This window comes from Trichoplusia ni, chromosome 7 (genome assembly GCF_003590095.1).
Source record: "Trichoplusia ni isolate ovarian cell line Hi5 chromosome 7, tn1, whole genome shotgun sequence".
In the NCBI taxonomy this organism is placed as follows: Eukaryota; Metazoa; Arthropoda; class Insecta; order Lepidoptera; family Noctuidae; genus Trichoplusia; species Trichoplusia ni.
In genome coordinates, this window is record NC_039484.1 from 7,469,008 (window position 1) to 7,483,544 (window position 14,537).

At 34.0% G+C, this 14,537-nt stretch overlaps 2 protein-coding genes across 5 annotated transcripts in view; one reads left to right on the forward strand and one right to left on the reverse strand.

Annotated features, from left to right (window-relative positions):
- The first annotated feature begins 882 nt into the window (after positions 1–882).
- On the forward strand, positions 883–9,167 carry LOC113496098 (histone acetyltransferase Tip60). Of its 4 annotated transcripts, none has more exons than XR_003400782.1 (14): positions 883–1,016; positions 1,095–1,221; positions 1,884–2,036; positions 2,863–3,024; positions 3,701–3,858; positions 4,082–4,309; positions 4,565–4,648; positions 4,839–5,040; positions 5,365–5,487; positions 5,806–5,968; positions 6,299–6,407; positions 6,480–6,571; positions 6,715–6,772; positions 8,440–9,167. XR_003400782.1 is itself a non-coding variant. In XM_026875213.1 (13 exons), the coding sequence occupies exons 1-13, from the start codon at positions 972–974 to the stop codon at positions 8,441–8,443; spliced, it is 1,650 nt and encodes a 549-aa protein (XP_026731014.1). In that variant the 5' UTR covers positions 883–971; the 3' UTR covers positions 8,444–9,167. The 4 variants fall into 4 exon arrangements, 1 of the variants encoding a protein (XP_026731014.1); XR_003400783.1 differs by having other exon boundaries at positions 4,109–4,309; XR_003400784.1 differs by lacking the exon at positions 2,863–3,024.
- A 110-nt stretch (positions 9,168–9,277) lies between these two features.
- LOC113496099 (activating transcription factor 3) overlaps positions 9,278–14,537 on the reverse strand; it is a 48,964-nt gene continuing 43,704 nt past the window's right edge. Inside the window, exons 5-6 of the mRNA XM_026875214.1 lie at positions 13,183–13,341; positions 9,278–12,803 (exon numbers count right to left, since the gene is read on the reverse strand). Of these exons, the coding sequence (XP_026731015.1) occupies positions 12,261–12,803; positions 13,183–13,341 (702 nt within the window). The 3' untranslated portion in view covers positions 9,278–12,260. The remainder of the gene's footprint in view (positions 12,804–13,182; positions 13,342–14,537) is intronic.

Genomic DNA, 14,537 nt, shown 5'->3' on the forward strand with positions numbered 1-14,537 from the left:
GTTTCCCCAACTGAGTGGGATTATTTACCGATCGATATACAAATCGGACTTTATCTATTCATTTATACCTATATTTTTAGTCATTGCTATCTATCATGGGTATTTCCCACAATAACAATATGCAAGAAATATTCAATCTACCTAATTCATAATTGAAGAATCATTAGATTTGTCTTAGAATGGCTGCAGCAGCCCAAGTGTTCTTAGGATAGGCTGAATTAAAAAAAAAAAAAAACAAATTTTGCGGCTGTGCGGCTGCCACGCCATTCGATTTAATTTATTTTTTCTACAATTTTGTGTAATTTTTACACACAGAATGAAGAAAAAAGAGGAGTAGGATAAAAAAAAATAGTTTGTGCTCGAAAGTTTTAAAGTTATCACTTATCGTATAAAAGATTGCTCACTTTTTGTTCAGAAATATGTTGTCGTACAAATTTTAATGTCAGATGGACGGACAAATAAAATCCGTTGCATAGTTTTAAAATCAGAGCAAATAGTAACAGCTCGAAGTGACTTTGTTTTCCATTTTGTAATGATCATTCAAAAGTGAAATGGAAATATTTGCTAATAATGTAGCTAACAAATATGGTGGTAATTTATGTTTCCGATATGTTCCGATTTCCGATCCATTTTGCCTTGTGGCACGCAACAATATTTTATTTATTAATTTATTCATTCAAGACAACAATTAGATCTAAAATTTTTTGCTAACAGCTTTAAAATATGTTCATAAAAACTGACATTTAAAAGTTATCAGAAAAAAATAGTAATTACTAAATTATTTGTAAGTTTATTATTTTTTGTTTTTAATTTAATATAAAATGCTTATGCGTAATGCTTCAGATGCCACAATATTTGGGTTTGGATAATTCAAAATGGCGTCTCAACCAGACTCACACTTCACATTCTGACACTGACATTTTAGAAACAAGTTGATATTTTCTGGAAACTTATTTTAGTTTTTCTGGAAAATGAACGACACTGAAGATGAGCTGACCACATTTTGTGACTCTGCGGTAATTTCCCTTACCCGGAAAAATTAATTTATCGATAAAATGTGAAAATGTGTTACTTCTGTTGTGGTACCGTTTCAGGCATCTCTTGTCGAAGGATGTCGCCTACCAGTGCGAATGCAAGGTGGAGACGATTGGCCGTTAGCTGAAATTATAAGTATCAAAGAAATTCGTGGCCAAAGGGGATATTATGTTCATTACGTTGACTGTAAGTGTTAATCATGAGGTTTGATATTCTCTGACAATGCATTGTTGTTATAAACATATAAGAGAAACACAGAAAACTCATTTAAATTGAGTGTATACATATATTTAATAAGATCATTTACTTAATGTCTGAATATAAGTTAATTTTCATATAAAAGTATAATAATTGGTACACAGACTGACTAACTATACTATAGTAACATTTTTTGAGCTCGGCCTTAACCAATTATTAAGTTTCTACGTTTGTAAAAGACTAGCACATTGCTAGAGATATTAAGACCATGTTATTAGGTTCTACATACTTACCAATAACAAATATTGTGTTTAGTTAATATGTAGATACATGATTTGTCATCATCAGCTGAGCCCTTTCTCAACTACGTTGGGGTCAGCTTTAATGTAACTTGACTTGTTATACAAGGAGCGACTATGTGTCTAACCTCTTGAACCCAGTTAGATAATCTGACATGAATGCTTTAAAAGCAACCATTACCCACAATTTAACAAGCCTTCTGAAACATGGACAAACTCATTATGACTTAGAAACTCACCCTTCTATGGGCCTACCTTATCTAGTATAGCTTAACTTGTGATATCGTGCAATTGACGCTTAGCGACAAGCTCCAAGCATGCAGATTTGTATGTTAATATATTTTCTTTTAGTTAACAAGCGTCTTGATGAGTGGGTTGGAGAATCATGGCTGGATACAAGAAAGGTACAGTTTCCGAGACGGGATGGTGTCTCTACAGGAGGCACCACCACACCAAAGAAGGCACATATTGGTTCGGGAGGTGGAATGATGCCAAATTTTATTAGTGAGTATACTCTTTGAAGAAAATTCTTTTACATCTTGATTTTGAGACATTGCACATAGGCTCATGTTGCCTTCAATGAAAATTATTTTTTGGCAGTTTTGATTTTAAACTTTATAGTCATTTTTCACTATGTATTTGATTTTGTCCTAATATAGTACCATCCGTATAAAAAGATAAATAGTAAAACAAAATGTGTTAAATTAAATAGACCTAAGTACTAGCAAAGCGACTATTACATGTTTTGTATTCCATTCCCAATGTCTTCATTTCATGTTATTATTTACGATTTTACCATAGAAGTGAGTTGCACTGAACATTTTCTTTTAAAATTGAATAAATTACCATATTACAATAATTTGATCACTAGATCTAATCTTCATATTTTTACTAGAATTTTGACTATAATTGGGTTACATTAATTCAAATTTTTACTTATGATGGTAGATTGATCTTCTTGTAAATTCTTATTTATGTTTAAAACAATGATATAACTTTCAGTTGAAAAAAGTCTGTCCTTTGTTTCACCCTGATTTAATAATATTTTATTATTTTACAGGAAGTTAATCTTATGCTGAACTTGATAAAAAAAATCATTTCTACTTTGAAGCGCATGTGTTAAATGATTCAGCACACCAATGATTATAAAATGGCATTGATATACTCAAATTATTTAATTATCATCCATCATTTTTCAATCTACCTTTTTTGCACTATTTGAGAATTCTATACTTCTTGCTGGTTGACAAATACTAACAGCCCAATTTACCATCATAATAACACAATCACCACCACAATTGGCCATTAAATGTAAACATTTTGTCTGCAGATGATAATACTGTCTGCAACGAAAGTCAGAAGTCTAGTACGATTCCGAGTAGACCCACTATTGTGAACCAACCAATTCAACAAACTCAGCCACCCCAACCTAAAGTCCATGAGAAAGCCCATTTTATTGCACACAATGGTTCCACGCCAAAAAATGCACTTGGTATGTTACAGTTACAATCTATGTTTGTGTGCTTTGTGTGTATCATGTATTCGTTTTTATATATTCCTGATGTATTAACATTGCTAGTCACTATATTACAAGCATGACCATATTGTTTGGTCCAGCCATATTGCCTATTGATATAGCCGTTGTACAGTCAAGAACAAAAGTTGATAGTAAAAGCCAAATATGACACTAGAAAACAGCAATCAAGATTTTAGTTATTATTACAAGATGTAGTCACAAGTAGCGAGTGCTATGATTTGATAGAGCCAATTATGAACCATTATGTGATGTTAATTTGGTCATGGCTATCAACTTTTCTTGCTGACTGTATCTATATTGTTTATTATTGCAATATGTATGTATGTAATAGCTTGAATCTGATGTAATGATAACTTTTAAAAAGTTGTGGATTAGAACCGACGCATGATGGTAAATAAGGTAAACATATTATTATTATGTTAAAAATAATCTAAAAGGAGCTTTAATGTATAAAATGTATTGAAGTTTACCAATATATCTTAATTACTCCTATTTTTTAATCTGTCGTGATAAGCCTTATATTCTATGCTGATCTACACTGACATATCTATTTTATTATATATCTTAACTTGCAGTTACTTATTTCCCCAACTTTGTCATACTTCTCACTGGATTTCTAATTTGATGTTAGGTGTTGTTGCTGGGGAGCCCAGACAGCTGGTGTCGCGGCCCGCAAGCCCAACGCTGGGCAACGACTCGTCGTCGCTTGTCAACGGAGGCGCCGTACTGGCCGCCGCCTTACAGAAAAAAATGAACAGAAAACGAAAAGCACCGTCCATCGATAATGAAGTATGTAGATATATTTTTTTGGGGCATGGTTAAATGTACTTATGGCGAATTAAGACAACATCATTAAACATAGATTTTTTTCTGTTTTCTTTGCAAAGTTACAACCTGCTATAGTTTCAACTTCAACCGGTTTACGATAACCTGAATTTTTAATATCTCTTAAGAATGATGAGCAACCACTTCACTTGTGCACATAGTCAAATAAAAAGAACATCTCTTACAGGAACCCAAAAGTTCTAAAACTTTTCAGGCGGAACCCGTTCCGTCTGTTGAGACTGAAGGCAGTGAGACGGCGGTGAGCGGGACGGCCACGCCGACAACGCGGCCGCGCCAGTCCGGTAGCATGGTGGCCCACGGACACGACGACCTCGTCACTAGGATGAAGAACATCGAGATGATAGAGCTGGGCAGGAATCGGATACGCCCGTGGTACTTCGCGCCTTACCCGCAGGTTTGTGTGAACAGAAATTTTACGTATAATAAATTAAGTACCGAATTTCAGGCGATTTTAAAAAACTCTCGCGATCCTAGGGTTATATGCGTTAGTGTCGAAGTCAGTAAAAAAAACCTAGACTTTTCAAGTTAGTTATTAGCTTAATTTTCTGATTAGTCATCAATAAACTGTATATGATTCTTTAAGAGCGCCGTTTAGAATGATTTCTGTAAGGAACTAATGTTATTGACATGAGATGTTCTTTGTTTCTAGGAAATGGTGAACCTACCCTGTATTTACATCTGTGAATTTTGTTTAAAATACAGAAAAAGTAAAAAGTGCCTAGAAAGACATCTGGTGAGTATAATTAAAGTATTAAATAAATAAGAGAACATTTCTTATTGCTGCATTGTTATAAAAAGATATCAACTCAATTATTTATTTATTATTCGCCTTCCTTCAAATCAATTTATTATTATATTAAAAACCATTATTCTTCGATCTTGATCTACATCAAGCTTTTATGCAATACAATATTGTATTTCAGATTAAATGCAAACTAAAACACCCACCGGGCAACGAGATTTACCGAAAAGGCAGCATATCATTCTTCGAGATAGATGGCCGGAAGAACAAATGCTACGCACAAAATCTCTGCTTACTAGCGAAATTGTTTTTAGACCACAAGACTTTATACTACGATACTGATCCATTTTTGTTTTATGTTATGACGGAATTTGACGCCAGAGGTGAGTGCTATACATATACTTTATTTTTGCAAAACCATTTTGTGCCCTGAATGGGTCTTTTTCTTACAAGCGGACAATTACAAATCATTATTTTATGCATTTTGAAAATTTGTTCAATCATTTTCCGCATTTGTCTGGTTGTTCAGTGCAAAAAAAGTACTAACTAACTCCTTCAAAAACCTCGATTTGAGGCTGACACTTTTTGTCAAACCACAAGATTAGGCATATTGTTTATTTCATTATTCACATGTTATTTCAATATTGAATATGTATTTTTTTTTTAATTTTTAATTAGATTAAGTTATGTTTTTGTTGTCGTTACAGGATTTCACATAGTAGGCTACTTTTCTAAAGAGAAGGAGAGTACGGAAGATTACAATGTCGCTTGTATACTGACGCTACCGCCCTACCAGAGGAAAGGTTATGGCAAGCTACTCATAGAATTTAGTAAGTGTTCGGCTTTTTCCGATAAATTCTTCAATTTCTGTTGCTGTTGCTCAGCCTGCCCCGAGGGTTTAATGCTCTAAATATCAGCTTGGGTTTTGAGTTCAAGTTATCTCCTTATCATATTTACACAAATTGGTTAAGTATTTTTTTATAATAGCAATTGCCTGACAAAAAGCTATACGAGAATGCACACTATAGATATACCTACAAAATCTATTTTAGTAAATTGACTAATCTCAAATATGCCACATATGATCTCTGCCCAAATATATGTGAACATTCGGAGCTAAAATTTTGATTCTCTATTTTACTCAACAGGTTACGAATTATCAAAGTTTGAAGGCAAGACAGGTTCTCCTGAGAAGCCACTCTCGGACTTGGGACTGCTGTCGTACAGAAGTTATTGGGCACAAACTATATTGGACATCCTCACACACATTAAGCCGGTCGGAGATAACGAGAAACCTATTATTACGATCAAGTAAGTTATTATTATTACTTTTTGTTTTGTTTTTCACCTACTATGATTATAGTACACCGGGTAGTAGGATTGACGAATTAAAAAATACTGTTAAGACCACAAAATCGCTGATTCCGAAAGACTTTATACATAGCGTTTTACTCAACCCATCTTGTGTAACGTTCAATGCCATACTACAGTGAAGTTTATGAGTTAATCTGAAAAAATATAGACCACTCTTGGTAGGAAGGAAAATATAAACTGTCTGGAACAACATACAACCATACAGTCGTGAAAATCAACAGAAGAGATCTAAGGCGCTTGCTAATTTATTTTAATATTTCTTTTCAGTGAAATCTGTGAGTTGACCAGTATCAAGAAAGAAGACGTCATCAGCACTCTACAGAACCTGAACTTGATAAATTACTACAAAGGGCAATATATTATATCTGTTAATGAGGTACGATATATAAACTACCCCTTAAATTTATATTTCTCGAGAAATTACTTATAGCACTTGTTTACTTTCTAGCAACACGAAAAAGCAATGGAAAAGAGAATGCTACGTATCGACCCAAAATGTCTTCATTGGACACCAAAAGATTGGTCGAAACGGGCGAAATGGTAAGACGAGACATCCATTCTTTACTCACATTATATCATGTCTCCATTACTAAATAACCGCCAGGTACAAAGAAGAAGCACACGAAAATAATCTCCATTTTAATATCAACTGTTGAGTATATATTGTTTTCTTTTGTCACCAGCGTTTGAAGTCATAGAGTGTAACGAAGACGCGAGCTATCTAACTCTGGCTTCCGAAACGTACGCAGTTTGTTAATTTTGTATCTAACAATCATAATATGGTACTCGCATTTACTCATTAAGGTCAAAACTCATCGCTCTGGACTATTAATAAATGATCATTCAAATATGAACCTAAACCCTCTGCACAGTAGATCCAATTTACAGCGGCATTATAAAATGGCAGAGAACACGAAGTAACCGAACATGCCAATCTGAAGTGTATTTAAATGACAAAAGTTTTAGGTCCATAATTGAATGGCCGTTTTGGCGGGCGTAAGCGGTGCGGTATTAATCCAATAGCCTTATAGTCATTCATCATTACTAATCGGCTTGACAAATATTCCATTTATCGTCATAACATTTTAGAATCACTATTAATCTCGTATATATTTTTGCATGTTACGGTCATTGGTATAATTACAAATTGCGATAGTAATCGATTTTTCACCTATCGTTCAACTAGATAATAAATAGTAATTTGCTCATGTAAAGGTAACTCACATAACTAACTGCTAAAAGTACTAATATAATGGTGTACACATGATCACTAATAAAACTACTGTATCCATACACCTTAACACAAAGTATGTCGGTTATTGTTTGCCACTTTTTAAAATCAATATGCTCAGAAACAATGCGTCGCAAGCTCTGTATTATATAACCTTTCTTTTGCAAAAGCACGCGAAAAAAGAATTTAGCGATCTCAATCAAAATGTAATTTTTTCGTCATAGGAATCATTTTGACAGCTATACAGCTATTCACCGGCTTTTAAAACAAATACTTTTGTGTAAAGGAAAAAATTATTATAACGCTAACAGCCGTTGCTTGTGCTAAAAATGCTTTAACTAACCATGGTTCAAGGACTATATTAAATAAAGATAAGAGGTTTACGGTTCACTAATTACCTTACTAATATACCATTAAAGCACACGAGGCGCTTGGCTAAGCGAACAGCTAAGCTTAAACGACTCGAGCTTTCATACCCGTAGGCTTACTCCCGACGGGATCGAATTCCATTTTAGTCGATTAGAAAACGATTTGGTAGTCTGAAACCCGACACTAGCGCCAATTGTCGCAGTGGCACGTCGACGAGAACAAGAACCAAATCAATTGCGGGAGTAAGCCTGCAGATAAAATAATATTTATGGGATTGAGATCGATTTTGACGGAATTTATAGAAAAACTTGTTTGTCTCATTTTAGAGTGAAACTTTTCTAATAGACGCTATTGAATCTTTTCTAGTCTATCGGTCTCCACATTCCACACCACAGTGATACAGACACCATGACACTTTAGGAAGATTTATTACTCAGTGCCACGCATCAGGACAATACAAACAAAATATTTGATGAATGTAGGCCCTATTTTGTTGTTAACTATCTACGCAGTCTTTCAGCGAAACCTTTGATGAACTTAATCGGTTAATGAAAATAATCTTATTCCAAACATTGTTTTTAAATTGTTCAATTATAAACATTTATGTAGTGTACCAATTTATTACACTAGCTTTAAAGTTTTATTCTAAAACGATTTCAATCCCATTCTTTGATTTTGCTTGACTCCTCAAATACTGATTTGCATCTATATATCCTTTATAAACTGTATATATATATATCACATTTATCTTGGATACCCAAACATACGATATATGTAAGTTTTTAATATTTATCTTATACAATTTTAGGTAAACGCCAGTCGTTTTGCAGCCACCGTGAGGATTATAACAGACATCCCCGCTTCAACAACGTATGTGTTCCGTAGTTCTCATTTAAATAGTTAGAATTCAGCAGTTCTCAAAAAGTGTATTTAGATTTACGTATAATATAGTAGTACAAATGTATTGAAGTATTGTATATTCTACCTCGTACATAGTATTAGATAGTGTCTAGTTTCTTAATCATTCGGTTTGTAAATAGTTTTCCGTGTATTCAATGTTTCATCGAACCGTTTCTAGCTAACAGCTCGATGTAATAAAAGGTAAGTATTTCGCCAAATTCTGGCATAATTCCGATCTCATACTTGTAATTTAGATTGATTTAAACAAGCTTTTAATTTGGTCTAACTCTGTGCATATGTTTTACTTAGTATAGCATCAAAATGAGACATAGGTACTGCAATTTTAATCTTAGTTTATGAAATGTAAAATATTTTCGATAGTTATAATTAAACCCAAATAGCGTTATCTTATGCATAAATAACTCATTCCTTAGTGCTACACTTTTTGAGATCTGCCATTGATACATAATTTCTAGTCTCAGTTTGGACCGGTTTAATTATAAAAATATGTGAATTGTGTGGTGTGATTGAAATTTTGTTCAAAAATGCTCGCTATATTAGCCAAGTAAGATATTCAATACATTTCGAAATGTAAACCCATATTGTGATATTAAATAATATCATTCGTTTTCAAAATTTGTTTTTATTGACTTCAAATCATTAAGACCACCTTACACGTTGTAAGCCTAAGTTATATGTGGCAACACACTAAGTTGTTTGTGGGGGTAAAAAATTAAACAGACTTGTATGCAATATAATGATTTATTCTTCAATATATAAGCGCAATAATTTTGCTTTGACTGTCAAAATATTTATATTTATCAAGCAGGTACAAGTGATGTTTACAACACTTACAAAACCTAATACGAATTATTATTTCTGATATAATAACAAACAACGGTTCTTAGTTGTATACGGTAAAATATGATTACACTTTAATCACTTTGTGACTTAATTAATATTATTATTCTTCAACAAATATGAGTGTTTAAATTATTTGTAAATCTATAGAAAATTTAATATAAAGTAGAATATCAAAGCATTAGTACATAGAGGACTTAAATAGCAAGAGATATAACAACAGACAATAAAAGTTGATTCGAATTCTCATATATAAATTATAAAGTTAAATCTTATTTGTAACAACAAAAAATCGTTAAACAAAGTGTAATACTAGTCGTTAAATAACTTACAACCAAATGTTATGCAATAGTAATGTACTATCACACCTGCTCACAAGTGGGGGCAGCAGAGATACACTGAACAATTAAGTAGAAGTCACGTCACGAATTGATCAAACAAAAACTTAATTACAGTTAACAGGCGCTAGATACCAAATAGTGTTGTATTTCGGAACTAATTACTCTGACTGTCTATGTTATTAATAAGGTTGATCACCACCTCTCGACACAATAGTGTTGTTGTTTTGAAAACGAGATGCCGTGTATTACTGTCTCGCTTGCACAAGAGGTAGGAGCTTTATGAATAGCCGAATTATGAAAACTTAAGTAGATAGTTATGATGTAACAACAAGACACGCCAATTTTTACTTTATAAAATTAGGCACTTATAGACACAATTTTAATGCGGTAGGTAATTAATTGATGATCAATTCCAACGTGGTAATCAACAGAAGACCTTCGTAAACACTAAGCTATACCTTCTTAAGTTAATCTTATAACCAAGATTACTATGACGGTACAATCACACTACAAAAGCGAAATATAAAATACTAAGAACTTTCAAACAATCGAAATGTATAATTTTAACATCGATCAAATATATAATGATAGAAAACTACAAATCTACGGAAGTCCATTACATTTCGCATATAGAGGGCCTTCTAGAAACTACGATTACGAAGACTTGAAATTCTTGTTAGACAAGAAACGACATAGAACATTTAGTACGAATTGTGCTCTGTGTTAATAAATAGATTTTTTCTTGCTATCACAATATTACCAACAATATAAAAATAAATGCTAGCGCGACTGACTGCCCAGTAAGGCGGCCACATAGACTAGGATCACTGGTATGCAGAAGGCACTGTCTTTAATTAGGTCTGCATATCTGTCTGGGCTTGACGGCGTCAGCTCAGAAATTACTCATTATTTTATTCTTACGTAGCAGTACGACTCTCACGCAAAGTAATAATGGTGCTTCAATTCCTTGGCCACCAAATTTCCATTTTTATTCACGAAAATACTTCGCCCAGACGTCTACCTCTATCGTTACTTACTTAACTTCATATAAAAATATCAACAGAATAACAAAATCGCTTTCGTCTGAAATTATAATACAGAGGCACTTTACCATGGAGTTTTTTTGTGAACGCTTGTGAAGCGACTTAACGTACACATAATACATTTTGTCCATTTGTCAAAGTCACACGCTGACATTATTTTTAATAATTTTGTCTTTGTGCAATTACAATAAGGATCTGAGTCGCGAGACACGTGAATTTGACAAATGGCAGAGCTCGTCATGTTTCTTTGTGTGCATATTACAATTCGTTACATGTACATACTTAATTATAGAGATGTCAAATTCTTAAAATTAATTGATTATCGTCCGTAACAAGTAACGCTTGTTGCACTTAACAATAATATTAGGTATATCACGACTTACGCTGAGTTAAAGCACCTTAAAACTAATATTACCTTACACAAATTGTAACACATGTATATATGGGGTATATATCTCATTATAATCTGTGAATATATTTCTGTAACAAAAAATATATAGTTTTGGAATTTTCAACAGGAGGTATTGTATTACTATATCTATCATTGTACTGGAAGTAAACGATTATGTGATGTATTTAATTAGTATTTGGGGCTTGGATTCGCAGCTTGGAGTCACAAACGTGGACTAGACACCAATGGTTATCATTAAATTGCACCTTTCACATTCAGAATCAGATCTTAATTAAATAAATATTTTAAACAGATCAAAGCAAAATCATAGAACTTAAACAAAATTAAAACGAATGGTAATTGTTAGAATTAGACACTTAGATAAAATAAAATATTATGTGAAATACCTACCTAAAGAACTGTTTCACAGTTACTAATCCGTGTTAACGTAGTCATTACTATCAATTTGGGGATTCTATATTCACAACACCTTTTTACTTGGTTGTTTAACAAAACTACGCCTTTGTGTTTGAGAATGGACGAATTTCATACAGAATTGATTTTGAATAATGCTTAACACCTCCTTCTAATGTCACTCCATCTCTGAAACATACATACTAGCTACGTTATACAGGCACCAAACTATCTCTACGTTGTTGTTCTACACAGTAGACATATGATTTCGTTTCGAAATAAATTTCCCCGCCCTTTTTTCGTTTTGCTGCACTTTTGCAAGCTGTTTTACATGAAATACAAAAAGTTTTTAAAATGTTTATCACAACGGTAAATTGTATAGTTAATGATTTCAAAGAAGAAATGATCCAATAAACTTTAGAATGACGTTAATTTGTAATTTATACTTGATATTTCAAAAATTGCCACCGAATCGAAATTTAAAGTAGGTTACGAAAGAAATTGAAAAAAACAAACAACAGCTAGTTACCTTGACTGTAGTATAGTACCTATGGAATTATAATAAACGGTGACACTCTATTTCGAATTTTAATAACTCCAATGCTTAAATTATACGTATACATGTCAAAAATAAATTTGGACCCGACAATAATGTTTACTGTAACATGGATGTTGCAAACTAAACAAGACATCCATCATTAAGGCCGTTGTTGAGTTTACTCTGCGCTTCGGGCATCGTGCTAGGGTACGTGTGGCACTGCTGGTTGCCCAGGTTGTAGTTCACCTCCGGGTCGTAGTACTCCTGTTCCGAGTCTATCGGGACGAGGAGGTTTGTGGACTTAGGGAGGTAGCCATCCGTAGTCACGTAGTTCTGCTCTGAAGCAGGAGGCAGACTGAGAACACTGTCGGGTCGATTGTATTCTGGATCTGCGAGTTGAGGTGCTACGTAGATAGTGTCCAGCGAGGATATGGTGTCGATGGACGAGTCCCCGTTGAGTGGGGTCACACAAGTGTAGCTGGACGTGAGTATATTTGCTGACTCCGGCCGGATGTAGGGCGAGTGCGCCTCGAACGACACGGGGAATGTGGTCGGTGATTCGAACGTTCGAATCATGTACGGCGTGGTGGGCGACTGCCTCGTGTTGGGGTTGTTTGACTTGACACACGACGCTGAGTGGATTGTCAACATGTCCATCAACCGACGCTTTTGAACTTCCAAATCCTGAAAAAAAAATCTTATAGAAAAAATCGTCGTTCTATACTATACAAACAACTCTTTCTTATCGGAATTTCTCTAACCATAACATTCAACATTAACATTAAGTATTCGACTTCATTATCTGCTCGTATAACGTCACAATTCATCGTTATAGATACCGATAACTACAGTTTTGGTTCAATTGTTCTTAAAACTCTTTATTATAAAGAAAGTCCAAACAAATATTATAACATCAACATAATACATACTTATTTGTAAGAACGCTATTTGTATGGTAATGGACTAAATGTATGCGGAGCAATAGTCTCTAAAGAAAGGCATGTGGCATACATCAACTTGGTATAATTTATGAACGTAGTACTTTTATTCGTTAGATATTTACCTTCAATTGTGCTTTGAGGTCTATGTTCTGGTTCTCTAATACTTCGCTCTCTGTGACCAGGTTGACTGTCCTCTCGCGTTTCTTCATGCGACATTTTGTTGCTGCGATTTTATTCCGTTCTCTTCTACGACGTCTGCGTTCCTCGTCTTCGGGTGTGAGCTGAAGAACAAATGCTCAGTTAGTGCAAAGAGATCATTGTTAATCCCTATAAAAACGTAATGTTCAATCATAAAAAGAACTTCCTATGTTACTTTTCCTCACGTACCAAAAATCTATCTACATAATACAATGACTAAACAAAAGAATAATCAAACCAATGCCCGATCTAATAAGCTACGCTACTCAATACGTCGATCATTTCTCATTGCCATATCGCTACCTTTCAAAATCAGGAAGTGAAGTCACGACCGCCGCGACCACATTTGCGATGCCTTCTTCGTAAGCACATAAAACTTCAATGAAGCCGTTGAATTACAATGCTGCGTCGGTCGCAATAAAAGTTAGTTTAGATACGATTTGCAATCTTCCGCACACATCTATATTTATTGGGTACCTATGCTGGTTGGTGCAGTCACACAAGTCATAAACTTGAACATAAAAATGCATCTAACTATTCTTAGCTCGCATTACATTTATATAAATTAATATCGTGACCAATAACAATTTGCCAGGTAGTTAATTCAAGGAGTGGTTTAAAATTTTATTATTGGAATGTTTATGCACATAGAAACGTCTTAGGGTCAAAATTGAAAACAAAAATGTAAGCTCCCGGAGTATTTGTAAAGTAAGTGTTGATCAGAACAGCAGTATTCCTCGTATGATATTTTCCTTTTCAATGGCTACGTGACTAAATTATACCTATTATTCATAGGATTCAGCTTCGTTGCGGTTAGTACTGCTCCAAGAAAAATATAAGATATGGTCTCTTAAGCCAACGTACAAAATAGCTTCACATGTTTTCTGAATTCTCTTGAACTTTACGAAAGCCACGATTTATATTAATTTATCGACATCTTGCAGACAATGTCGCCGTGTCAAGCTGTCAGTTCGCAGTTACTAACTTTACATTTTATTTTCTGAACACCTGGCGTATTGCATAAAGATAGCTGAAGTTGATTGATTATTCTTTTGTTTCGAACAATTTATTTACGAACACCAAACCTATAAAGGGACTTAATTGGTGAGTTTTCACTCGTCCAATGTTGTATCACATGTCTTCAGTTCAAGTTCAACCCAAGGTATATATGTAGGTATATTAGTATAGGTTAGAAGGCGAAAAATGTAATGGTTATTTTTTTTCTGCAATATCTGATTGTATCCGTAGTAAATTTTTCTGGAGATGAACTTGGATATTA